Genomic DNA, 25,973 nt, shown 5'->3' with positions numbered 1-25,973 from the left:
TTTGTCCCCTTTAACTCAACTAGTTCTCCTCTATATGCTAAATGAGGACCGAGGTGGATCTGCAAAGAAAACCTCATGTTGTTAATAAAGTGGCCACTATCCAGGCACTTTGTTCGAGGGTACAGTTTGACCCCACCTCTTCCAAGTCTACTAAATATATTTATTTTGACCATGGACCTTTCACATTCTTTGAGGAGCATCCTGATGGAGAAAAACATCATGTGATCGCGCAGGCCCCCAAAGCTGTCCCGTTTCTCACAGTAACGAGTGGACGATCCTATTCAGCTCGGAACACCGTTTTCTACTTAGAACAGATTTATGATCTGTAAGTCTAATTGGTAGTCTGTGGAGTCGAAGCACACTGCTAGTAAACACTTTCTTGACGCCATAGTGATAAACAAGGAGTGTGTTTGGGTTGGGAGTGATATGTGAAACTCCTGTTTTCCTGAGTAAGCATAATAAGCATCATAAGCAAAAAAGTTAAAAAAAATTCCCCAAACCCATGGGGCCCATATCAAAGGGACTGTGACGACAAACTTCTTGCTGGGGAATAAAAGCAACAGGCAAGAGAGGAACTTTAAAAAACATATATCAAAAACATCCCTAAGGGTTTCAATTAATTCAATAAAGCAAAGGCAACAGCTTGTGTCTAAGGCCATACGAAAACAAAATTTGAAGAGAATAAATTATTGCATTTTGTGATTCGAGTTGAAATGTTCAGAGAAAAGTCAAATAGTGTAGAAAAAAGTTGAAATGTCGGGAATGATGTCGAACAAAATCAGAGTCATTTTCTTGTTGAGGATGTTGATAGTAAGGAAGAAAGTTGCAATTTTTGAGAAATAAGTTGAGTAAAGCTGGTAAAGTCGAAAACAAATCTGGTTATTAGAAGAAAAGTCAAAACATCAACGATAAAGTCAAAATTTCACAAATAAATTTGAATTGTCAAGAAATAATAACATTTAAAATTGTAATTCTGTCACATTTTTAAAGAATGTATACCGGACTGCTAACTCTTGATATATATTGTGCCAACGTACAAAACCATCTTGCGTGGAAGAGCTGGTGAAATTGAACTTCAGAATCCGTTTCGGTGACAAGGACATTCACACAGTTTCTCTTCTGGCAGAGAAACAACACTGGTGATTCTCTTCAAAACAATGATCTCAACTTTAATCTCCAAATGCAAAAGGGAACCAAATATATCTCCTTTAATTTTGTATGGCCCCTAAAACCTTTTCCTCCTTGGAGTTATTCCTTTAGTAAAGATTTATGTCATTGACGCATGGTCCCGCCTCCTCTGACCATGTGATGGATACACACAGGGAAGTTCCGTGAGTTCCTGGCCCCGCCCCCTTCCACTTGTCGCAGTTGCGTGCAGATCCAGGCTGAATTTCTCCCGGAAGACTCTGGACTTCATCACGGTTCGAGGATGCTGCGCGTTTCTCTGCTGGTTTTGATCCTTATCGCAAGTAAGAGAGCAAAGTTTGAACTTGTTCTAAGTCACCTGGCATATTGAACTGCGGCTGGTTTGAAGGCCCGAGGAAACTCTTCATGTAAATATCCTGTGAGGGTATTTTATCAAAGAGACTGTACAAGTCTAAACTACTGCGGGACTGAGCACGTTAATCAATATTTAGTGTGGTTGTTGACGTTCATGTGAGTAAACAACAAACTTCCAGATTTTAACTGCCTTCATCTCACCAGAAGAATTATAGCTAAATATTAGCTTCTTAAAATCAATTAAGATTGCATCTAGATCAATATGATCCTTCAGTTGTATGCCGATTACAGCAAAGCAGGTAAGACACCAACGTGTAAAAGATCTGAAGTCATATTTTTAGATACAGCTCTGCTAAGAGACAAAGAAAAATGTAATTCCTATATTTTTTAATGGAATCTGGTTTGGCTTTCTTAAGTTGCTGCGATCATCTCTAGAGCAATGGTTCACAAACCAAAGTTTTCAGATTCAGCTATTCATATGTTCATGATATATATGTGATATCTGGACACTGTACAAATATTTTTAATTCATTCCTTATATTTTTCTCTGGAGTTTTTCATAACTAAGTTAGTATGTAAAAAAATACGACAAGTGAAATTAGGGACACACATGAGTTTATATATATATATATATATATATATATATATATATATATATATATCATATTATATATATATTTACTATCTGATAGGGGCTCCTGGCTGGGAATTTCTTTTGAGTACTTCAGCTAGAGACTTATCTGACATTAGGTCAAATTCAGCAGATGTACTTCAAGCTGTGTCTCAATTTAGGGGCTGCATTCTTTGGAGGCTACATTTGAACACCGATTGCATCACAGGGGCGCGACCAGAATGTCCCATTTCCAAGGGTCCGCTAAAGGCATCCTTTCATCCTGAGAAACAAAGGCTCCAAGGGTTGGTCCCTCTCAGCCCAAACTGTCCCAGGATTCATTGTGCTTCGGTGACCAACAGATTTTCAAAGAGGGGATGGCCCCAGCCAGTGTCAAGGTGTCCGATGCCTGAGTTTCACACTTCATCACAACCGGACAACTAAATGTACACATGCCGCAAAGGCCGAAGGGTTCAGCCTTTGAGTTTTAAATTATGTTTAGGAATTAAACTATTATCTCTCGCAGACTCTTACAGGAATAAATCTGTCCTTAATTTGAGTTAGGAAATGTAACTCAATTAATTTTGTACAACTTCCTCCACAGATGCATCCAGCTTAAAGATTCAGAACAAGCTGATAGGTAAATGTCTGCAGGTACAAGAAGGGACATGGGGAGGCAGAGTGTCTCTGGGGGAGTGTAGCCCATATTCAAGAGTACAGGAGTGGAGCTGGCTCCCGGAGAGCCAGGCTCTCAGCAGTCACCACACTGGGGAGTGTCTGACGGCTCCGGCAGAGCTGTATGAAGGGGTCCACCTGCAGCCCTGCATTTCAGGGCTTGAAAGCGACGGGGCTGGCGATGGAGGGGCAGCAGCGGAAATGGGCAGAGAGCCGAACAGCCAGGCGTGGTCCTGTTCCAAGAAAGGCCACCTCACTTTGATGGGGAGGGGAGTGCACCTCAGTGCCACTCCACAATCCACTTTGGTGTACCTATCACGGGAACATAAACAGGTAATGGTATTTAAGTTCCTACTACATATCAAAATATCTGAAAGTTCCTTAATTCTATTATTCCGGAGGCAATATATAATGCAGAGTTGTTTTACATCATGAGAAGAAGTGTTAAAAAGTCTTGTACGTGCCTGGCGTCTTTACAAGCAGGGCAGCAGGTGGCGGACACTTGACAACCAGACATTGTGCAATGGGAGAGAAAGAAAACATAACCAGCACCAAGATCAAACCCACATCTATGTGGGAAAATCTTTGGGAGCTGGGGTGTTTCCAAGTGCCGATGAAAACAGAGAAGCTGCTGAACCATGTAAGGACCTAAAAGTAGCAGTAGTTTACTGAATGTTGTTTTGCTATGGTTTGTGACACTGAAACTTCTTTCAGACATGCACTTAAATCTGGATAAATTCAGATTAGTTGGCTGTATGTGAGAATGTAAGTGTCAGAGTCAGTTGCTGTGGACATTTCCAGAGTTTCTCCTCCCAGTCCCCAGGAAAACCATGTCTGAAAATGGCTAAATAAAGTAACAGTCAATACTTGACATTGTTGTAAACCATTTTAGAATATTTTTCTACTTTCTAGTTTCCTGAGCATTATGCTATGTCTCTAGTGTTCCTTAGGTTGAAATCTGAAAACAGTATTAGAAATTAAATTAACATTAGGTCATTTTGTTGTTTTGTTTTCTTTCAGTTGGATGCTGGTATTATTTAAAAACAATCCTGTTCAAATATAATCCAAACCAGAGCAGAAACAAGTAAACTTGGAAAGCATGAAAAGAAGGATTTGGTGTTATGCTGTTTTTCTAGCATTGAACATGTTGCTGTCCAGCAGCTGACTCTCAGTGTTTGAATGTTTGATTTCTCTGAATGCACCTGATATTTTATTCCCATTCCAAAAGTCCATATGCTCTGTTATCAGTTGTATTCTGTATCTGCCCTTGCCGACAGAATAAAAATAGATTACACCAATAAATGTTTCCCTCATCCGTGAAGACAGCCGGGCTCTTCACAAAACCATATCACAGTGAAGTCACAGTAATGCTGATTCACTGGCTGAGAGGAAACCAAACCTTCTTGCCTCCAGTTAATTTGTGTATTTATCGTTCCTCTTCCAGTTGAAGGTATAATTGATGTCAAGGCCACAGAAACATATCTGGTGATGAATGGGACTCATTCGCCCCTGATCACCAAATCCCCTGCAGATCCCACCATGGTTTTCTTCAGTATGGATTATGGTAAGTTTGGTAAATGGTAATCAATTCAAGGTTGAGTTTTAAGGCTGGACATATTTTCTTATATTGCATGTAGCTTGACATATTAGTCTGATCAATTCCCCTTATTCAGTATGAATGCAGTAACTTTCACACCACTAGGTGGAGATGAGTGAATGAGAAACTGAGTGAAGTTCACGGTGGGTGTGTTTGTGAAGGAGTTCAGTTATTTTCAGGTTCAGAGATGTGACAGAAACTGAAGAAATGCATGAAGAAGAATGATTATCTAGAAATTGATAAATAAAAAGATGTGGGTTGTATAAAATGAGTGATTTATTGGTCTGTATATGATTCTGTTTATTTAAACACTGTATGTACGGTATGTCCATGTACAGGGATGGCCTGGAAGATAACCATGCTGGTCTTAAGCTCTTTGGCGCTGGTCCTGGGGACTGTGATTCTTATCCTGAATGTTTACTCCAATAGGTCAGTACCTTATACATCAAACCATTTAAACTTATATAGATGTTCTATCGAAAACATTACTATTCTGCATATCATCAGAGCCCAGCCAATATGGATTTTTAGGGGGCGATGCTTATACCGATTATGGGAATTAAAAAACCATAAACTTTAATATACCGAAAGAAAACAAACAAAATAACTTGAATTAAGGACAGGTTAACATAAATGCAGTTACTTTCTGCATTGTTTATTCTGTAATATTATCATTTGGCAAACATAATTGCAGATATTGATGTTTTAAATGTGAAATGTTTTACCTGAATAATGTTTTATCCAGTGGTACTGATATTACATTTAATTTCCTTATTTAGATTATTATATTTAATTTTTATTGTTTTGATTTAAAGCACTTTTTATTGCTTTTAACAATTAATTCTGGTTTGTAAATTAGTAGTAGTAATAGTAGTATTATGAAAATGTATCATTTGCTTGATAAAATAGCCCAGAGGTTACAGGTAGCAGTGTCACTGAAAGTTTTGCTTAACCTGTTATGTTATTTTAAATAGCTATATTTATCATGTCTTGTTATGTTATGACATCATTTCAGTCTCTGTTAATTCAAGTTGGGAGTTTGACGACATTTGAAAGTAATTAGTTAATTCAAACACCATAAACATGAAATAAAACACACTGCAATACCCTGCGGACATCCACATCTAATTATCCTAACCAATACAAATTGAAGTTGTTGGAATATTTCAAACAGAGAATGTTTTAAACTTAATTTTCACATCGAACATAGTTGGATAAAGACACTGCTTCACCAGGAAACCTTCTTGGAGGGGAAACATTGAGCAAATAATTTTTAAGCGTTCTGGTGCAAAGTTCAATGTTTGTACCTCAACCCACTTTCCACCTCTCCCTCATCTTCCCGTAGCAGGAGGAAGAAGGTGGTGTGTGTCTTGAAGTCGTACAACGTGAGGCCACAGGCGAGTGTTCCTGGGTCCCCCGTGGCCAATGAGAGAGCCCCGCTGACGGAGCACGCCATGCGCCTCCCCCACTCCTCCCCCACTGTACATCGGGGAGAGATCCTGATTGAGTGGAAGGACGGCACCGTTACACCGCTGTACGAGGCCTGAAGGCGGTGCTGTTTGTGGGGTTCTGGACATGGGTGTGTGTATGTGTGCAGGATATACATACAATTGATAAACAAGAGGCAAAATAAGGTTTCAGGCTGCTGGCATCAGAGAGACACAGGGCAATGGAAAGTTCATGGCTCGGTATCAGGCCATTTTTTAAGGCTTAGATGCCAGAGGAAGATAAAAGCTGCTGAGAAGCTGCCAGAAAAGAAGAAGATTGAGTTTGAGCTGGGCTTTGAGCGTTTAAAGATACTGAGTCCTGACTGCTAAATAAACCTTTGAGCGTTCAGATATTGTTTGTAGACGTAATATAAGTATCATGTAAGGGCTCAACAAAGCCACTGATAGCTTAGGCCTTTAGTTTGATAAATAAACACTAATCTTTTCTTGCTGTAAGGCCCAAACCACTGTAGATGAGGATCTGATCCGGTTGTTTTAGTTTAATGTCATCTAATATGACTCACCTCGGCCGCTGAGACTTAATGCACTTAATATGAGGATTAATAAGCCTATTAACAGTTGTGTTGCACTGTACTTTACTGTGTTGTGTTGCCAGAAACAGTGTTTGGTGAAAGTGGTCCAGACATAATTCAGTATCATTGAATGTCATGTACTAACTGAAGATGATTCAGAAGAAAGTCTGAACACAGTTTAACTATGAAATGTTAATTAATGGTCTGTCACTGTAAAACGTTCACTACTGTCGATTTCGTAATGCACTTTGCTTTAAAACTACTGTACCATTTTTTTTATATTTAAATTTGTAATTGCACGATGGACGTTCTTGACCTTGGTAACAGCATTTGTCAACACAGTCTCCACTCAATGGCTGTCGACAAGCTTTTTTATGGAGAGTTCAACGATATTCAAAAGTCTTCATTTGTGGGCTGAGCAGTAACTGAACACTAGATCTCTGAAGTTGCCAGCAAACGTTTTCAGACATGAACTCGCAGAGTTGTGTCCAGACTTTCTCCGGAAGTTTTTCCTTTCAGACATGAACAACACACCAGCAGACCGTGTCTCTGCTCAGACACGATAAAGGCACAATAATGTGTTATGGGATAGTTCACTAATCTTAAATTAATTACTCACCACTATGCCGATGGAGGGTTGGGTGAAGTGTTTGAGTCCACAAAACTCTTTTGGAGTTTCAGGGGTAAACAGTGGTGCATCTCGTCGGAAGACATCAGCGGACATTTAGGATGACACCACAGGAGCAGTATGGAGGCATGTTGTGTTGTTTCTGTTAATTACGTTTAAGCTTTGCTCACTACTTTCTGCATTTGTGTTGGAATCTGCTGCAACTCTGTTTACCCTGAACCTCATAAAGTGTTTTTTGGACTCAAACACTTCTCCCACCGCTCCATCGGCACAGTGGTGAGTAGATAGTGAGTGAATTTTCTTTTCTGGGTGAACTATCCCTTTACTATCCCTCTTGAAGCTAGATAAGAAAATCCACAATTACCCTGGGAGGGATAATGAAAACATATCCTGGGTATGTTGAACTCACTTTGTCGTGTATTATTTATACTATGGTATATTTTACTAAAAAGTTTTCTAAAGCTATGAACTTCCTAATTAAAAGTCAAACGGTACGTACATGATGTGTCGTTTTTGTTAAGTGTTTTATGATGTGTTATGTAAAGTTAACATTCTTTAGTGTTTGCTATGCCTTGGCAGCCCCTGTGTTTTAATATCATCCCAAGAGGGGGGGGGCAGGGGGGGGGGGAGTGTAAGGGAGCGACTGCTGTTTATAGTAACTGCGTCAGACCGGATGCAGTTATCAGAGATATGTTAAAGTTGATGATGGCGTTGGTTTTATAGAACATGGCATTTCCTCGTGGAAACTTCCCAGCTGGAGGAGTCTGTTTACAGGAGAAGCTATTAAAGGCTATTCTACATGTTTTGAGGGGGGGGGGGGGGGGGGCCTGTTGTTGGGCCTGTTAATTTGATCACTCCCTCATTTTAACAATGGTAAGTACATCTTTGTTTGGACCAAACACTGCCAGAAGAAAAGAACATTTCAGTGTTCTACATGTAAAAAGTTTGTTTCATCCAAAGCGCATGTGGAGGCTTCTTTCTCGCTTGTGTGTGGTTTTAATAGACATTTTGTTTATTTTGTTTTTCTCCAGAGAAAGTAGCACCTAACTTAAAGCTGAAACCCTGCTGGTAGCGTTTATACTAATGAGAGGGCACAAAGTTTACTGAACAGAACACAGCACCCTGGAAATGACATGGCATCCTACGCCCTTCCAAACCACATCCACATGCCATACAAGGAAAAAAGCTGGTTATTTTCAGTCTTTCTTTTTCCCCCCTAAAAAATATAATTATTTGTTAAATATCATTACATTTTATTGACCTTAAACGACATTCTCTTACTAAGGTCCAACAGTCCCTTTTATTTCAATCAAGCTGCAACAAATGTGACACACTTGTAGATATCAGGTCCATTAATATGCTAGATTTAAAGCCAGATTCATTCATTATTCCCTGGGATGTCAGTGAAAATGTCCACAACAAAGTTGTATGGGTTTTTCCCAAAACCGCATCCTACAGCCAAGTTTGGTGGTAATCCATCTGGTAGTTTTTGTGTAATTGTCCTGTCAAACATACAACCCAACCAGCAAACACAGATGGGTGAAAACATGACCTCCTTGGCAGAGTTCACAATCCAACACATATTCTATGTTTTAGCTCTACAGACTTGTGTTTGTAACAAATTTGAAGTAAAACATTGACTTCAGGGTAAAGTACTGATTTTCAGCTCTATAATTTGAGGTTGTTGTTTTGCCCAGGGTGTGAACAGATTTAGAATCACAATCCTGCCAGTTTGCTCCTGCACAGGATAAGACTTGAAGACTCATCCAGTTTTTGCCATTTGAATAACTGAGCCTTAACTTCCCAAATATTGACGGGTTGAGCTGTATGTGCACAGACGTGTCTTTTTTTTTATGCAAGCTAGGCAAAAGAGTTTGGGAGTGACACCTGTGTGAATGAGAGGTGTGCCGACTGACTCAGCGCTCTCAATACCTGGTGGAGCACGTGGATCTGGTTTCCAAGTCTCCCTTCAAAGAATTCTTCAGATCAGGAAACTATTCAAGCAAACCATCAACATTGCTTCTGCTTGTTGTGCACTGGTAAAATATGGCAGAAAAATAATATCATTCTTTTAAAAACGATGGAAGTAGAACTATGCAGATGGTGCTCTGCTACAGTGAGAGAGAACCATCATGACATTTTACCGCATAAAATAACTAATCGAAACCCAACACTTGAACAAACGACAGTGTGATAATATCTACAGAAAATGACAGAAGCCATTTTTGAGAAAATGTATATGATGACTATTTATTTTGGGACATGTCTCCTCTATTAACATGGAAGAGGCTAGATGTATTATCTATACTGCAGACAGCCAGTGGAAATGGAGACGCTTCGGCTTCACTTTTGTGGAGCTGTCATGTCGTCCATCCTTATATGCAGTCTATTGTTTAACCATAAACCTTATTATAAATAGTTATGAATAAAAAAGAAAAACAACTATTTAAAAAAAAAAGGAAAATATACTTATATTTAATGTAAAATGTAAACATGAAAGCACATCTTTTCTGCCTTGTTTACTCTGTAAAAAATAATGTTTATTAATAATGTTTATTCGGCGAACATAAACACTGATACCAGTTTGTCTATGAAGGCTTAGCTCGACCCAATTTCATAGGCCAACTGACGAATCTGTTAGGCTTTAAAAGCCACTGTGGGTTACGTTGATCATTCCAGACTTTAGGATTCTGATTCCATTTGGAGAAAGAGCTGTTTTTGCGCCTCTCTTCCCAAAATGTCCTGTCTACCTTGTTTGTGAGAAGTTGTCGTGCCTGAGAGAGACTCGGTCACTGTGGTATATTGTTGTCAGGAGAACAGTCGTCTGAAGGTTGAAGATAACCACAGTAATATCCTGCTCATCCCTCAGCATCACAGTTACACCGCATGAAACAGGCACCAGATGAAGCAGAATTCATGCGGCCGCCTTTCACTCATGAACTTTCACAAAAGTATCTTACTACTCTGTATAAAACACAAGTTCCCAACAGGGAACGCTCAAAAATCTCTGCAATGCACTGTGAACTGGTGTGAACAGAATTTCAGTGCTGAAGATTTGGATGAAAGGGGGAGAGGACCAGAGGAAGGAACAGAAGCAACAATAAACAGATGTGTTCTAAGAACCCCAGATTTGGGACCATCCTCCATTTCCTTCTCAGCAATGTACAAAAGCCAGTCTTCAATTTAATTTCAAATTCCAGAAAGAAGCACGCCGACATCTTGTCAGCACATTTGTTGTTTTTGTTTTTAAATTCTGTTGCTCAACATCTTTTATCCAATGCAAAAAAAGCAGTCATAGAAATGGTTTGCATTGTATCCGTTTTACCTAATAATCAAACACGAACTTTCTTCGTTTCTTGTTCTTGTTGGATGTAGCTGGGTCCAGTATTAATGTTAACTGTAGTCATAAATCAAATTGTGTGAGTTGAATCACGGGCACATTAACCGTCTTCCCCCAAAATGCTGAAAAAAGTAAATTTGCAACATTTTGGCAAAATCTGCAAAAAAGTTATAATGTTGCAAAAACTTCAAAAGGGTTGATCCACCTCCTTGTAATTGGACTACAAAGTGGTTTGTTCATGTTATTCGGGATGTAAGTGCATCTGTATGGAATTATCCCCAAAGAATGTTTTGTCTGTTAGTCAGCAGGATTGCCCAAAAACTACGGGACGGATTATTATGAAACTTTGAGGAAGGATTCAGTATCGGTCAGGAAAGATCGTTAAATGTTCCTGCGAATCTGAATCAGGGGGCGGATCATAGAGGATTTCTTCAACTTCTTTAACATTGTGACATAGGGCACATTCCAACATTTTTGGAATGGAATAAATCATCGATCTTGATGTAATCAGACATATACTGCACTGTATATGATTAATGATCATTAATGATAATCATTGATACATGAGCAAATCGAGAGTGAGTGAATATAATGTGATTTTTTTAAGGGGACTGTTGGACCTTGGTGGAGATCCTCAGAAGTGGAATTTGGATTTGATGTAGTTTACTCTTATTTGGATCCATTGTGGCGCCACAGTATACACACACATGGCCTGCACATGTGTACCAACTCTTCCCTCAGGTAGTTCATTCAGACCAGACAGCATCCAAGTCTGAACCACACACTGCCTACAACAGTGTGACATACATTTTATTGCCCTGTAAAAGATAGTGTGAGAGTTGTTTGAACTACGCAGGACAATTCACCTCTTACGCAGAATCTTTCTTTCTTCCATTAAAATATAATGTTATGTATCATGTGTTTCCCACCTGTCCATCTGATGGTTCTTCCTGTTAAAGTGTGTTACACAACTCTGAAATCTCACCAGGTGCAAATATTTTGATGAGACTCTGGGCTGAGTGAGCGAGCCGAGAGGATAGAAATGAGATTTTAGAGGTTAACTCAATACCAGGTCCTGTAGAAAGGAATAAACTTGGTATGTGAAATGCTATATTGAGGGTATTATATTGTTTTAGCATGAAAGCATTCTGTTTGGGCTTTTTTTCTATCCAGCCTTCCCAGGCTCTGAAAATGCCCCTTGCCACAAGATGTAATGTTAGAAGCTTGTGCCTTGCCTCTGTGATTATTATAACTTTTTACGTCTTTGTTTTTCTTGTAAAGCTGAGGGGCTGCTGAAACAAGAAGCACCTCCTCCCCTGGTATTTTGTGGCCCTTTACAACTGGTCTTTGTCCTTTTTTTGGTCACTAAGGAAGGGCACAGACCCCCCCCCCCCCCCCCCCCGCTAGTTTCTACATTAAACTAAAAAATAATGATATCACAATATGAATGTAAAAAATCTGCTGAAACAATATCTGACAGAGCCATAATACATCAAACCTGATCCAATGATAGAATTCCATTGGAGCCTCAGGCAACATTGTGTACCTAGCAGGGCAGCGGAAGATAGAAAACACATGTCCACAGCTCTAATGCCAGTTAGCGCTGCTCGCATCAGCTCTTTAAAGGACCATTCTGGTGGTTTGAGTCCATTGACTGCACGGTGTGTATACTCTATGTGATCGTTGTACATGTGCACCATCAAGTTTTATTCGAGGAGTTTCCTTCATTCCAGGGAACCGCTGCTCATTTCATTACCATAGATTGAATTTTTCACTGCAGTCACTTTCCAGAAACCTAATCTTTTATTTCATCGCCTGTGGTGAAAAGCTGTTTTGAATATTCTTGCTACTGATGTGATCAAGATCTCTGACAGCTTACATAATCACAAATGTGATACTGCTGCTGAGAGCTACATGAGAAGATTGATACCGCTGTCATTCCTCTGTATTAAGCGTGGAACTCGAGTCTGCAATCATTCAACTTAGCTTAAAAACTGGCCGACTTTCTTCATTGTAAAAAAGGAAAAGAAATCCCATATCATGTGCGTAGTCCAAATAGTGGTAACATCATTTGTTTGTGTCAAGAATTAAACTGACATTAAAAGGTGTGTTACGAGATGTTGTAAAGCAGGTTTTGTAACTTCCAACAGAGCCAGGTTAGTAATTTCCTCTGCCACCCTTTATACTTAGCTAAGATAATTGCCTCCAGCTCCTTCATGCAAAGTGTCTCGCCTCATCCCCATCATGACACAAAAGTATAGAGATGCATTTTCTCAGAATGTCAAACTATTCGTCTAAATGTAAAAGCAATCACAAAGGCACCGTAATAACCGTATCAAATTAATTTGAATGAAACTCCTGAAAGTCCCATCATTTTCAACTGTTACCAAATGTTCATAAGGTACACTAATAATCGACATCCCATTTTTCATCATGTTGGCATTTTAATGAATAGACAAAGTGTATCCCAAACCTGCAGGAACAGATCTTTTAGATGCCTGACGAAAAACTAGTTGTTAACACCTCACTGGCATATTTTTGTTGATTTTCAGCAAGCCTGTTGACAAACAGCAGTCATGCTTTAACCGTCAGGCAAGCCTTAGTCAAATCTTCACTCTCTTTTAACTCTATTGGTCTCCACCAACTCCCCTCTAGGTTCTAACGTTGTCATTCTGCCATTTGCTACTATGCAGGTACTGTTTACATAGGGTTAAACCTTTTTCCCCAGAAACCTCCTGTAGCAAAAGAAAAAGTCTTGAATGATTTCAGTAAGAATGGATGAAAACAATAAAGTTGCAGAACAAAAAAACAAATGAGTCAAGAACTGTGGGCTGATTTTTCTTCATCGCAACAAGAAACCTCCTTCAAATACAAGTAGTGATATGATCCATTGTTGATATCAATGTACTTTAAACACTTTATGATGTTTAATCCTGTCTATATTGTCAATTCATTACATCTCTAAAAGGCAAGAAGTTGTGAACATGACATTTTCCCATCATGATTCCAAATAAATGATAAGCAGCCTCGCTTTGTTATCGAGATTAAAAGGAAATTGTATAAACCTGTCTGTGTGAGAGTTTTGTGGGACTTAAGTTGGTAATCCCCTCTACACATGCAAGCTGACCTGCTAAAACCTGTTGGAAGATATTATGCAATTGCTGATTCATATTAGTTCGCCAGAATCCAAAGTGGTGATGTGTGACAACAGGTTGTGCCTCTCCGTGCCAGGTTTCTTTCAAGGGCTTGGAGATGGTCTACCCTCTTGTTTGCTGTTTGGTTGAGGTTTCTGATCTGTCCGATCCATGTTGTTTTGAAATGTCGCATGGAAGAAGGTTTATGAAGAAGGATTATGCAAAAGAATAGATCAGGGATCTTGAAAAAAATCAGGCCTGTGTATTGGACGGATATTTATGAGTGTTTTCAATTCGGTGCTGATCCAGATCTAGTGAATTTAAATGTGGTTTCATTTAATTCATGCATTGTATCTTGGTACGGTTGATTCTACATTTAATCCGATTTCTATTACATTAATGCTCGTGTAGAGATATTTTGCTGCCAGTTTGGCAGATTTGTTGAGAAAGTTTGAGATGATGGAAAGAGTGGATTTGAAGTCCATGCCATGTCACTATTTGTGGGATTGTATATTTTAATCTTAGTATTTCTACCAACAGGACCTCATCGAGCATGGAGGACCAGGACAGATTTGATTCATGCACTGAAGGACAGTGGCCCAGTTCTGGTCTGTGGATACTGAGTTATGCCTTGAAATAGAGAGTGAAGCTTGAAATAGCAGTGCAAAAATACAGTTGTGCAGTGCATAATGATGGAGCAGGTCTCCTTCTGGCACTGAAAATCATTATTAAAGAGCACAGCTGAGAGCAAGGAGAGATCAGTGTGTGCACTGTTTCTTGGCCAGCTCTTAACTTTAAACACTGCTGGTACTATCCTGTAAAGAATATAGATAAATAAAGCACAATACTTACAACAGATACTCCGATATATTTCTTAAGCTGTTTTTGTTTTACAACTACGTATGTTATCTCTTTCTTGAGCTCAAACTGATCAAGAAGTATTGAATAATTTAAATTTTATCTTGTGTTTTCAATATTTTCGGTCCTTTAATGTTCAATCTTCAGTACAAGTTTAGTTTTACATGTAAATACACAACAGTCTCCTTTAAAAAAAAAAGTTTAAAGGTAGCAAATTTATAAATTAACAGACATTTAACCCCATCCTATCCAAACAGACCAAATGACACGTCATAAGAGTGCAAGCAGTTTTTCATGAGAAAAAACTGTACTGTGCATTAGAGGTGTCCCACAAAGGTTCAAAGGGAATTGTTTTCTGATGTGATTCGATTACACCCTCCCCCAGAAATGAGAAACAATTAACAGGGGAGTAACGTGAGCTGCATTCCTGCAACGATAAAAACAGAACTTTATTGTATCAATACAAAAGCATTTCACCCAAACCTAAAATAATAAAGGTGCTCACAGTCCAGTTCAGCGCCCAACCATGGAGTCATACAAGTTGAACATTACAGCCTGATAGTTGAGAAGGCACGGCTACCAAAGCTTCTGGTGACATTTGTTACCGACAGTGGGTAAATAGTCAGGTTTGCGAGCTGATGACATGTCACAGTAGTTTGTCAGCGTGTGTGGGAGCTGCTGATAAAGTCTTTGACACTGTACAGGGATACTATATTGAAAATGACGACAGCAGCTTTCATACAGTTGCAGCAGTGGTAAAGTAAAGGCTGTGGGATCCTCACCACCATCCGTCAGCTCGTAGCAGCAGAGGTGACGTATAGCACAATTTTTCTGAATGTGCAATTTTCATTTGCAGATATTTAAGCCGTTGAGTTTACGTTTAAAATTCAAATTGCACAAATTTCTGACAATTTCCCCAAATTCAAACATTAACATTGAAAGGCCCTGGACTGACGAAATGCATAAAAATTGGTTGGTAGATACATATAAAAAGTGACATAAAGCTATTTTAGTATAAAGCATACAATACTGTGGAAAGTGAATGCTACATACACTAACATCCAACTGTTCATCTCTTAAAAAGAATTAATGTAATTCTGTGTTTTCTAAAGTTCAGTTTCTTTCCTCTACACATATACAACTGCTCCTCTACATTGTTATGCAATCACATGATAAAGTAAAGAGTGGCCTGTTTTCACACAGCCATCTTGGGAGTTGACCCAACAGCTGTTAAGGTGGTTTAAAAAAAAACACTTGTGGCTTCAACAGTTCACTTCTTTGGCGTTGTTGGAGTCGGTGTTGGTGAGTCGGACGTTTTCTGTCTGCTCTGGGTTTTTTTTGTCACGTGCTTCTCCTTCCACGTGGCAGCCAACCATCAGCTGGTAGATCATCACGCCGATGATGGTGCCGAGGAACGGGGCGAAAATGGGCACAAGGAACCAGCCGTTTCTCGCCCTAAGGAGTGAGAAGAGAAACAGTGAATAACACAAATGGATCGTTAGACACTGAGAGCTGGGAGAGTGTGGGGAAGACGAGTTCATGCATAGATAAAAAGTCTGTGCTCTTACGTGAAGACCTCAGTGCCCCACCCAGCCATCGCAGTGAAAATACGTGGTCCGAGGTCTCTGGCAGGATTGACAGCATATCCAGAGTTAAAGCCCATAGACAGTCCAATAACCAGGACCACAAATCCAACAGTGAAGGCCTCCAGCCCCTGGGGGATGGAGTTGTTGTGTGGGTCCACGATAGCCAGAATACAGACGATTAGTGCTGCCGTGCCAATTATCTGGAGAGAGAGTCGCAGCAAAGAGAAAGTTGTGAGTGAGGTGCCTGACATTCTGTGTATCACAGGTGTCTCGACTTTTTCTAAAGATTACCTGATCAAAGAATCCATTGACAATGGTGAGATGCTTTCCAGGGTACGTGGCAAAGATGCCAGCTGTGGCATTAGGACCACTCACATGGAAATTTCCGGGATGGTCCCACAGAGCATCTACAGGGATAAACAACAAAAATGTAGCTTTAGATATTTTTCTCTTGAGAATAGTTGTTTAAATGACTTCCAAACTTAAAAGGGATTATTAAAAATGTTGCTCCACATCTGGACGTCATCTCTTACCGTAGTACATGGCGAAAATGATGGCGGAACCAAAGAAAGCGCCGATTGTCTGAAAGAGGAAATACATGGGGAATTTCTTCCAGGGTTCTCTTCCAAGCAGACACAGGGCAAAAGTCACGGCAGGGTTCAGATGGCCTCCTGTAAATGTACATGATCAGTACCCATTATAAAGCTGCAACACCGATAACAAACTCAAACCACAGACTTATTATTATAAGAGACACATTTGGTTAAAATGTGTTCCTCCAAACAGGATCCGAGTAAAGCTCCGACCTGACTGATTCCTACACACCAAACCAAATAAGTCATTGAGAAACTTTTAATTGGATGATGATATTTCCGGTGAATCTGTTTGCGTACCTGATACTTGTCCACAGACCAGGATGCCTAAGGTGGCAGCAAAGCCGAAGGCAAAGTTGACAGTGAGGAACATGCCATGGGAACCGCCGCTCAAAACCAGCTGGGCCACAGCACCACAGCCAAACATCTGGAGAGAGAACAAGGAGAAGAACAAGTTAAAACTTGTAACCAATAATGATCAGTTGTAATTGGTGTAGCAACGAATAGTAATTTTTTTTAACATGGACTAATGTTTCACACAACATGTACTCTCAATGTTGTATCAACAAAAAAAACCTGTGAAATATATTTTCCACTCAATTAAGGTCAAACCAAGGGGTTGATTGAGGCAATGCGATAACTATCAGTGAAACCAGAGGAAGGAAGGAAGCCCCATTAAATGCACTCTATTGTGTTCATAATGGTACACAGGAGTACAGTGTTGCAGAGAGGTCGATGGGTTGACCTTGACCGGAGGAGAACTGTCGCTTTACCTACACAGCTGATTTAGGTGGGAAGGAGAATGTGTTTCAAGACAAAGTGTTTCAAGACAAACAGGTGCCACACTGCACTGAAAAAGAAAAAATTGTTTACCAACATAAAAAAATTACTTCAATTGGTAACACAAATAAATTGAGTTGTTACAAATTATAGTTGTGAATATGACGTGTTAAATTCAAATTGAACAGACTATTAATTTGTGTTCTATTTGAAGTAATTTGTTTAAGTTGCTCCAACTATTTTTCCTTTTTCACTGCGTGTAATTCTGTGTATAAGTAATTGTGTGTGTTTGTGTGTATCCCTGTGTGTACAAGTATGTGTGGTCCATTGTTAGGCTGCTGCCCCCCCGAGCCCCCTGACGAGGATGCTTTTCAGTCCGACCACACGACTCAGATGTTGAGGTTAGTGTGAGGGAAGTGCACTCGGAGGGACTGGCGCCTGAGGGGCGTTCATCATCACTGGGCTCAGTCTAAACTCGGTTCCCACCCCTGATGAGACCGTCTGCTCAACTGGAAAAACACTCATATATCAGCCCCATGTTAGAATTGTGTTTATCTGTTTTGTTACTGGGCTGTGGGCAGGTATATCTAACTGGTGGTGTTGTGCAATGGTGAGCTTGTGTGATATGAACATTTAAAAAAACTCCACTCGTTTTTCTTAATATCACAGGCATCGGATTCCAAATGATGGGCCATTCACTCACTAGTGCCAACTTCCCCTGTCAAAGGGAACTATCCCTTTTCAGCAGAAAGGTGTCATGTTAATCCGACACTTAATCTGAGAGCCTTGAGGGTTACTCCTAATTCTGACGTGCTCACATTCAGTAGTGTGTTCACTCTACAACTACAGCCACTTGGTATGTTGCTGTCATAATGTTGTGGTTGCGTAACCGCACACCCAACCAACATTCCCTCGCCCGAATCAGCTGGCCATGCATTTACTCCCAAGTTTGAGCACAGTTGGGGAGCTTATAAAAAAACAACCCACAGCCAACAGTTTACTGAAACCAAGATTTGGCATCTGGTTAGGAGCTGAAGGCAATAAAGAAAAAAAACTGTTGGCTGGAACTGGACTCTAAATCCCAGAAAAGGCCAGAGAAGGGATCCACAGGAGTGCGATCCGGGTCAACGCAGGGAGCAGTGGTTTGAAGTGGAAAACCCAGTAAGGCTGTTGGGTATTGCTTTGTTAACGATTTTTGCGTCACTGAAGCTCTTTTCACACACACATTCATTTAGTTGGTTGGCTCTCTTACCTGAACAGTCCTATAATACATGATACAAGTTATAAAGTTATGTAAAATGTTGAGCATTGTATAAGATAAAACTAATCCTCCATAAAACTAAAATTCAGAATTGTAGAATCAGGCCTGGGTTACTATGAATTATAGACATTTATGGTGAATCAGCTCTTTTATGTTGACATTTTTTCTTTCAAAAGGTATCAAAATAAAACACAGTATACATAAGATATTTCCATTAGATGTCTTCAGCATTAATACTACACAGAAATAACCTGTCTAAAATACCTAGAGTTACTGAGTACAAAGGGACACACCCACGACCCCACCTAGACACACCCTTCACACACGTTGCCTCCGTGTCATCTCACACCAGCAGGAGATAACTCATTTGTATCGATAAACTAATGAGTTTCCTTTGTGTGTAAAAATGTATGTAAACCGTAAACAGAGACAATAACAGAATCAGATGTCTGTGTATGATCTCTATGAGACATGGGAAGTGAGAGTATGTGAGAAATGTCTGTGATGTGATACCTATTGTTCTGCAGCTGACCCTCCCAGGGCTGCCATCTCTATGTGTCACCGGTTCAATAAGTTCACCACACCTTTCTGCGCCATTAGTTGTCATAATAAATAATAAACAACTACCGACAATAAATATTTTTACTCTGGGCTTTAATTTTTTAGTAGTTTTCCACTGCACATCTTTACAATGTGCTTGTGTATATATTATCTATTATATAATACATTCTAAGCTCCTGTTGAACTCATGCAACTCGCTCTACATGTTGGAAATGTGAGTTCTTTTAGTTTCTTTGAAATTTCACAATCACTTTGATTTTGCATCAGAATAAAACTCTTTTAACAAAAATGATTAAATGCAGCATGCCTCTACGTCTTTGTAAATCAGTGAGAATGGATCTCTTAGAGGATCCTTTATGTCGCCCGCTGAGCCGGTTGGTAAAGTATTAACCATAAAAAATCAATTTGCCCGAAGTGACAGATTTCTGCCAAAACAGTGGAAAGAAAGTGGTATTCAGATCAAGATTTTATGAGCTTGGAAAAACTGTCTGATTTCTTTGTAAGTAACGCACACACACACAGCTTCCTCCCTGAGATGTGATGAGAGAAATCTTGTGGTTTTGGATCCGGGATCTTGCTGCAAGCTCCAAAAAGCAAATATTATTTTGAATATGGTTTTGTCCACAGCACATACAGTCCTGAATAACCTGATACTTACCTGTTTGCTCTGAACTCAGTTTGCCAATGAACCTTACTTGACATTTACACACATCCAAAACAAGCATTGGCTCACATAATTACCTTTGAAGTCTGAAGTATGGCTCAGAAATTAAATACACTTTCTTTTTTTCCCTCCTTTTTCTTAAAACATGCCGCTAAATAAAAACGACAGCACAAACACTGTTGCATGAAGAGTCATTGACCATATTACAACACCAAAGGAAATTAGAAAAAACTAATTGACAAAGGGGCACTTAGAGAACCTACAAGAATCAACATGCAGTATAATAAAAAGCATGAACTTTGTACCCTTTCCATTAACAGCTATTTCAGTATGGGATAATTGACACACTTGTGATCACACACACATATTCAACAAATATACACACACACTTACCACAAGGATGAGGGTGCCAAGACACTCTGCCAGCGCCTGCCGAAGTAACAGGTTGCGGATCTGGAAGAAGCGGGACAGTTTGTCCAAATACACCTTCTGTCTGCCCATGTTTCTCTTCTTCTCGGAGGCTGATGCGACTGTGAGGGGACACTGGACGTGGTAGGCAGGTAGGAATTACTGAGAGCCTGTGAAGCTGAGAGGTCCGGGCTCCTATTATAGAGCCCAGACTTGGACCACGCCTCCCTGGCTGTCACTGTGTGATTCACTTTTTTCTCTGGTACACGCACGCACACACGCAGGCAGGCACAGAACTAATACCTGTGAGCGCTGTCATACCTGAAACCTGTAAGCTTTCTGTGTATATATGTATATATATATATATATATATTATCTATTAAGAATTTTGCATTTAAATTTTTTTTGAAGTTTTTAAGCAGGCCTCTCTCAAAATTGAGTACAGAAAAGACAGTAAGTGGGATAGCAATATTTCTCTGCAAGGAACGGTATTTGTATTTTGTAATTTTCTAGTTTGATTATTTGGAATTAAACGCAAGTTTAGACATTTGCTGTTATCTGTTGCACTTCGTATTAAAACAATGTAAACCAAGTGTGTCTGACTGATAATTACCTTGAAGCTATATATGTTTGGCACTTTCAATATTCATCTTAGAAACTCCGTGCCAAACATTTTTGCTTTTATTCTTTCTAATTTTGCAGTCAGTTTCTTTCTTAGTTTCTGCAAATAGAGTGGACAAATATCCTCCACAGACAGAAAAATTAAACACCCACATTACAAGTACCTGTTTACAGGTAACGTAGCCTGAATCAACCTTAATCCACCCAACGTCAAAAGTTTAAATAAACATAATCCTAAATCTAATTCTAAACCCAAATTGAAAACTTAAAGCCCCTTTGAAAGATTCCCAGTTCAAAAATCCCACTTATTCATACCCCAGTAACCCCTGCACGCCCAACCACCTGCCCCCTTGACCCCATCCTCTTGTACATTCTCCAGTCTATTGCTCCCGACCTTCTTCCTTTTCTCACCCATCTCATTAACACTTCCCTGTCAACTGGCTGTTTCCCTAACTCTCTGGAGGAGGCAAGAGTAAACCCTCTTCTGAAGAAAGCCACCCTCAACCCGTCTGAAGTAAATAACTAGAGACCGGTATCTCTTCTTCTCGGTCTCTCTTCTTCTCTCTCTTTCCAAAGCTCTCGAGCGAGTTATCTTTAATGAACTCTCCTCCTAACTTCACCATAACAATCTTCTTGTTCCTCACCAGTCTGGTCTTGAGGCAGGCCGCTCAACTCAGAGTGCCCTCCTTGCTGTCTCTGAGCATCATCTCACTGCTAGAGCAGCCTCTCTCTCCTCTGTCCTTTTCCTTTTAAACCTTTCTGCTGCATTTGACACAGTGAACCACCAGATCCTTATTTCCTTTCTTCAGGACCTGGGTGTCTCAGGCTCTGCTCTCTCCCTGCTCTCTTCCTACCTCAATGACCACGCCTACCGGGTAACTTGAAGAGGATCTGTGTCCGAACCTTGTACTATTACTACTGAGGGAACCTCAAGGTTATGGCCGGGATCCTCTCCTCTTTTCTCTATACACAATCTCTCTCGGCTCTGTCATTCACTCAAAAGGCCTTTCCATAACAGCTATGCCGTGGACACCCAACTTATCCTCTCTTTTCCTCAATCTGAAACACAGGTAGCAGCACGAATCTCTGCCTGTCTGACTAACATCTCTCAGATGATGTCCTTATAACACCCGACAAGAAATAACTAGTTTTCCTTCCAGGGAAAAGTTCTAATCTAATCTAACCAAACTCTGTGGTAGCCTAACCCAAGATTGCTTGGAACCTGGATGTGCCTCGATAGTCAACTCTCCCTCACTGCCAACATTGCTGCAACAACCTGCTCGTGTAGATACATGCTGAACAACATCAGGAGAACACGTCCCCTTCTCCCTCAGAAGGCGGCGCAGGTTCGGGTCCAGGCCCTGGTCGCATCCGTTTCAGAACACTAGGACTCGTGTACCGTGCTGGTACTGAGCAGTTTGGGTCCAGTCTACATCCAGGACAAAGTTAGACCTTACACCCCAGCCAGTCCACTCTGCTCTGCCTCTGCCAATCAGCTTGCTGCTCCCTCACTGCGAGCTAGCCACTCAACAAAATCAGGACCTCTCCTAAAGGGTGGAACAAGCTCCCCATTAACATCAGGACACCTGATAGTCTACACTCCAATAAATGAAATGTGATTTAATGTAAGGTACAGGAAATATTTGGTCCTCACAAGAGTAGAAATAACAGACAAATGCACAAATGCAATGCGTTCCTGTTTGCAGCCCTCACTGGTTCATTCCCACACGTTCAAACACATCCTTCTCTTTTCCCTTTCTGTCCCTCACCTCATTTTCACTGACCCGTTCTTTTGTTCCCTGTCTGAAACCTCATCACCGTGTCTGGTACTTTCTTTGTCTGCTTTCTATGGAGGTGTGAGAACATTTCCAGGTTTAAAAGCTCACGGCTATGCCTCTATCAGTAGGAATCGGTGCACCATTTCTTTTGTTTGCTCTGGGCTATGTGCCTAGTTTGCTCTGACAGTGGAGAAGATTATCAGCTCGGATCACCTTCACATTAGACTGCAGAACTATTTTGTGAACATATCTGCGGAGAATTTTGCACATTTTTCAAAAGTCATCCTAAGTATATCACTGTGAGCTATACAAATAAAACTCCTAGATCAGAATAAAAAGTTGGCTCATGTCTTATTGTGAAAATATTCCACTTTGCTGATGTGCTGAATGAGCTCTCGGGGAAAAGCGTGGCCAAACAACTCTTTAATAAATAACAGATGTCTCTTCACTGAAGGAGCCTGAGGCGATCTGAGTCACATCAGTCACAGCGTCGGCATCGAAATGACATGCGTCACGAAAGGTGGTTCAACCGCTCCCAGGGAACTGTTTCAACGGGGAAGAAGGGGATGGAAGACGATGACAAGTTCGTTAATGCTGTCGTCTGAAGATGCTGGCTGAGATTGTGATGCAAATTAATTTGTGTGATTCAGGTAATTTCAGGTAAATATGAGTCATTTTACAGCATCACAGAGGTCACTCTATTCCAGGCTCTTTGGTGAGGTCAGTGTAACCGCAGAACCATACTCATTCCAGTGGCTGCACTATTTGACCTTTATTGACACACTGCTAACATCTACACAATATCTGATGTAGAAATAAGATAAGATAAGATACGAGGAAGTGTGATGAAATCGGATAAGGTAAGATAATCCTTTATTAGTCTCACAACCGGGTCATTAACTCTGCAGCAGCAGTCAAAAAAGACATAAGTTATAAATAAGAAACCATGCAATATCAACACAAAGAAATATAAAAATAGAATAGAAATATTATATACAGTGTAAACAGGTGTGAGCAGAATATCTACAGTGTAACCGGATTGCACATTAGCCATTGAAGTGCACAGAGAGAAATTAGTACTGCACGGTTAAATGAGTTAAACAGAACTGTTTACATTGCTCACATTACCTTGTTAATTTATGAATTTCTTACCCATTCATAAGTTAATTACATTTACTTTACTTTAACGTTTAACTACTTCCTGCTCCTTTTGGGTGAGTTCCTTCTTTAGTTAATACACTAAACTAAAGTCGTGTCCGTTAAGGATTTGTGGGTCTTGTTAAAAATAATTAAAATATTCCAAAAAACCTGACTTGTTGTCGGACTCCCTCTCCTCATTGTTTCAATGTGCCTACCCAGTGAACACCTGGATGAGATACAATGTCCCTGGTTAAAACATAGCAGGTGTGAAAATATATTGATTTTTGCACTATACAGAAACATTGAATTTGTTTATTTGTCTTACTGGATCGCTTTCACTTTATCTTGTGGTATGTTTTCATTCCTTAATGCCATTTTGACCTCACCAGCCGTTGACCACAGAGACAGCTGTGGGTGTGTTTGTGCACCCACTCTAATATTTTGTTTTTGTCTCTCTACCTCACTTAACCGCTGTGGGCTTCCAGAAGGAATCCCATCTCTCAGGCCAGAGAAGACGCATTTTTGGCCCATGTGGTTATGAACTACTTTTCCTGGAATTGTTTGGCTCAGAAGAAAGAAAAAAAAATGGAAAGTGAAAAAATTGTGGTGGCTGCAAATATTGGAGACGTTTAGAAAAAAAAAGGCAACAGGAATTTTTGTTCACTTTAATTTACAATTTTCAAACTCCTGAGGTCATTAAGATGTGGCACTGATCAGTGTTTTATAAAAGCCTATAAATTGTAGGCCCCCACACACACGTACCATGTGCCTACCAGATGTGTTTGCCCCCGGTGGTGGTGCCACTGTGGCCAGTTGTTTTTCATCAGGTGCTGGAAGCGAGCACGGGTTCAGGGAGATTGATACCTCTGAGAAAAGACAGCACATGTTTGTAAAGCAGATAGAAAACAGAGGATTAATACACTTCAATCTCCATTTTCTCCAACTCTCACTTGGCTTTGTGGTAGAAAAGACAAAAAAAAAACCTGACCCTGTAGTTGTGTTTCTGGCTTTTGGGCCTCTATGATGCGTCAATCCACCGTAAAAGACGTCTTGATGTCTGGATGTAGAACAATAAGCCTCACATGCATTTGCCGCCTTGCAGAGGAGCCGCATGAGGATATCAGACAAAAACTGTGTGAAAAAGAATCTCTGCCGTCATGTCCCGTCATGAGATACATGACTAATGCATCAAACTCCGCCACTGTATCTCACTGCCAGGAATTATTCAGAATTTGTTGTCTTCTTGCGCAATCCCTTTCCCGGTGATTGTAAATAACGGACACTAAAAAGTGTTAAAGCTCAACACACAAACAGTTTCTTCTACATGAGTTACTCAAGAGGCCTCATTAAAAACACCCAGAGTGTGTTTTACTGAATCCTGTGTATATGGTGCCCACAGCCGCTTACTGGTACATTTTCCACTTTCTCTGTAATCATGCTGCACTGTAATCCAAACAACATGTCGTCTGTCAACAGCTGCACAGACACAAGCGCATACACACGGTAGGACGTAGCTCAACATGTCACCTTGTGTAACGCTGTAACACTCACTGCAAGTCATCCATCATCAACCGGGACACATGACAGTTTTATAGTCGTGTCGAGCAGATGTGACAAACACGCAGCAGACATAAACTGCAATCAGTCAATCCACAGATATTGTTTTAGGTTTTCTCCTCATGCATTTATTAGAGTTTATATTAAAGGTCATTGGTCAAGTTTGGGCCTGCAAGTGGTGCAACTACAGAGGTCTGAAAATAACCTCACATACATGAGTGGCTGAATTCACACGGACCAAATAGAACTGGTTGAAACAAGGCCAAGAGTCTTTATACATATATATTAAAAAACAACCTGTTATAATACATCCATGACAGCTTAAATCTGATTGGCCCCTCTCCATAGTCTTAAAAAAATCTCCTAACTAATAAGACCAGTAACAAATATGACAACTTATTGACTTTTTTAAAATCTTTTAAGCAAGGATTTTCATTTATCTAAACTTATCGCATAGTGTGGATCAGGACCATCAGGACATGATGTCAGAGTGATGAGTCTTCCATTATTTTTCAATTAACTACACTTTACACCAAAACAGAAAATAAACACCAGGTTTAAATTACTTTTAAATTTCAATACAAATGGTTGATGAGAATGGAGATATCTCCTCCCAAGCTCCATCATATGTTCCAGATGTTTGTACCAAATGTTTAGATGAG

The 25,973-nt window shown here is 40.1% G+C and overlaps 2 protein-coding genes across 4 annotated transcripts; one reads left to right on the top strand and one right to left on the bottom strand.

Annotated features, from left to right (window-relative positions):
• The first annotated feature begins 264 nt into the window (after positions 1-264).
• Positions 265-7,528, top strand: si:dkey-245n4.2 (uncharacterized). 3 transcript variants are annotated; one of them, XM_053421283.1, is made up of 6 exons: positions 265-1,469; positions 2,715-3,118; positions 3,269-3,425; positions 4,230-4,349; positions 4,721-4,811; positions 5,728-7,528. In XM_053421283.1, the coding sequence occupies exons 1-6, from the start codon at positions 1,430-1,432 to the stop codon at positions 5,927-5,929; spliced, it is 1,014 nt and encodes a 337-aa protein (XP_053277258.1). In that variant the 5' UTR covers positions 265-1,429; the 3' UTR covers positions 5,930-7,528. The 3 variants fall into 3 exon arrangements, with proteins under 3 accessions (XP_053277258.1, XP_053277259.1, XP_053277257.1); XM_053421284.1 differs by having other exon boundaries at positions 3,266-3,425; positions 5,731-7,528; XM_053421282.1 differs by having other exon boundaries at positions 3,266-3,425.
• A 7,244-nt stretch (positions 7,529-14,772) lies between these two features.
• On the bottom strand, positions 14,773-20,417 carry LOC128438962 (aquaporin-3). Its single transcript, XM_053421745.1, has 6 exons — positions 20,201-20,417; positions 16,842-16,968; positions 16,482-16,619; positions 16,240-16,355; positions 15,931-16,148; positions 14,773-15,817 (listed from the first exon to the last, which is right to left on the bottom strand). Exons 1-6 carry the CDS (start codon positions 20,306-20,308, stop codon positions 15,625-15,627), a joined length of 900 nt encoding a protein of 299 aa, XP_053277720.1. The 5' UTR covers positions 20,309-20,417; the 3' UTR covers positions 14,773-15,624.
• Positions 20,418-25,973: the final 5,556 nt, after the last annotated feature.

The sequence above is a fragment of the Pleuronectes platessa genome, chromosome 4, assembly GCF_947347685.1.
Source record: "Pleuronectes platessa chromosome 4, fPlePla1.1, whole genome shotgun sequence".
Taxonomy (NCBI): domain Eukaryota; kingdom Metazoa; phylum Chordata; class Actinopteri; order Pleuronectiformes; family Pleuronectidae; genus Pleuronectes; species Pleuronectes platessa.
This window is presented reverse-complemented; position numbering and strand designations above follow the sequence as displayed.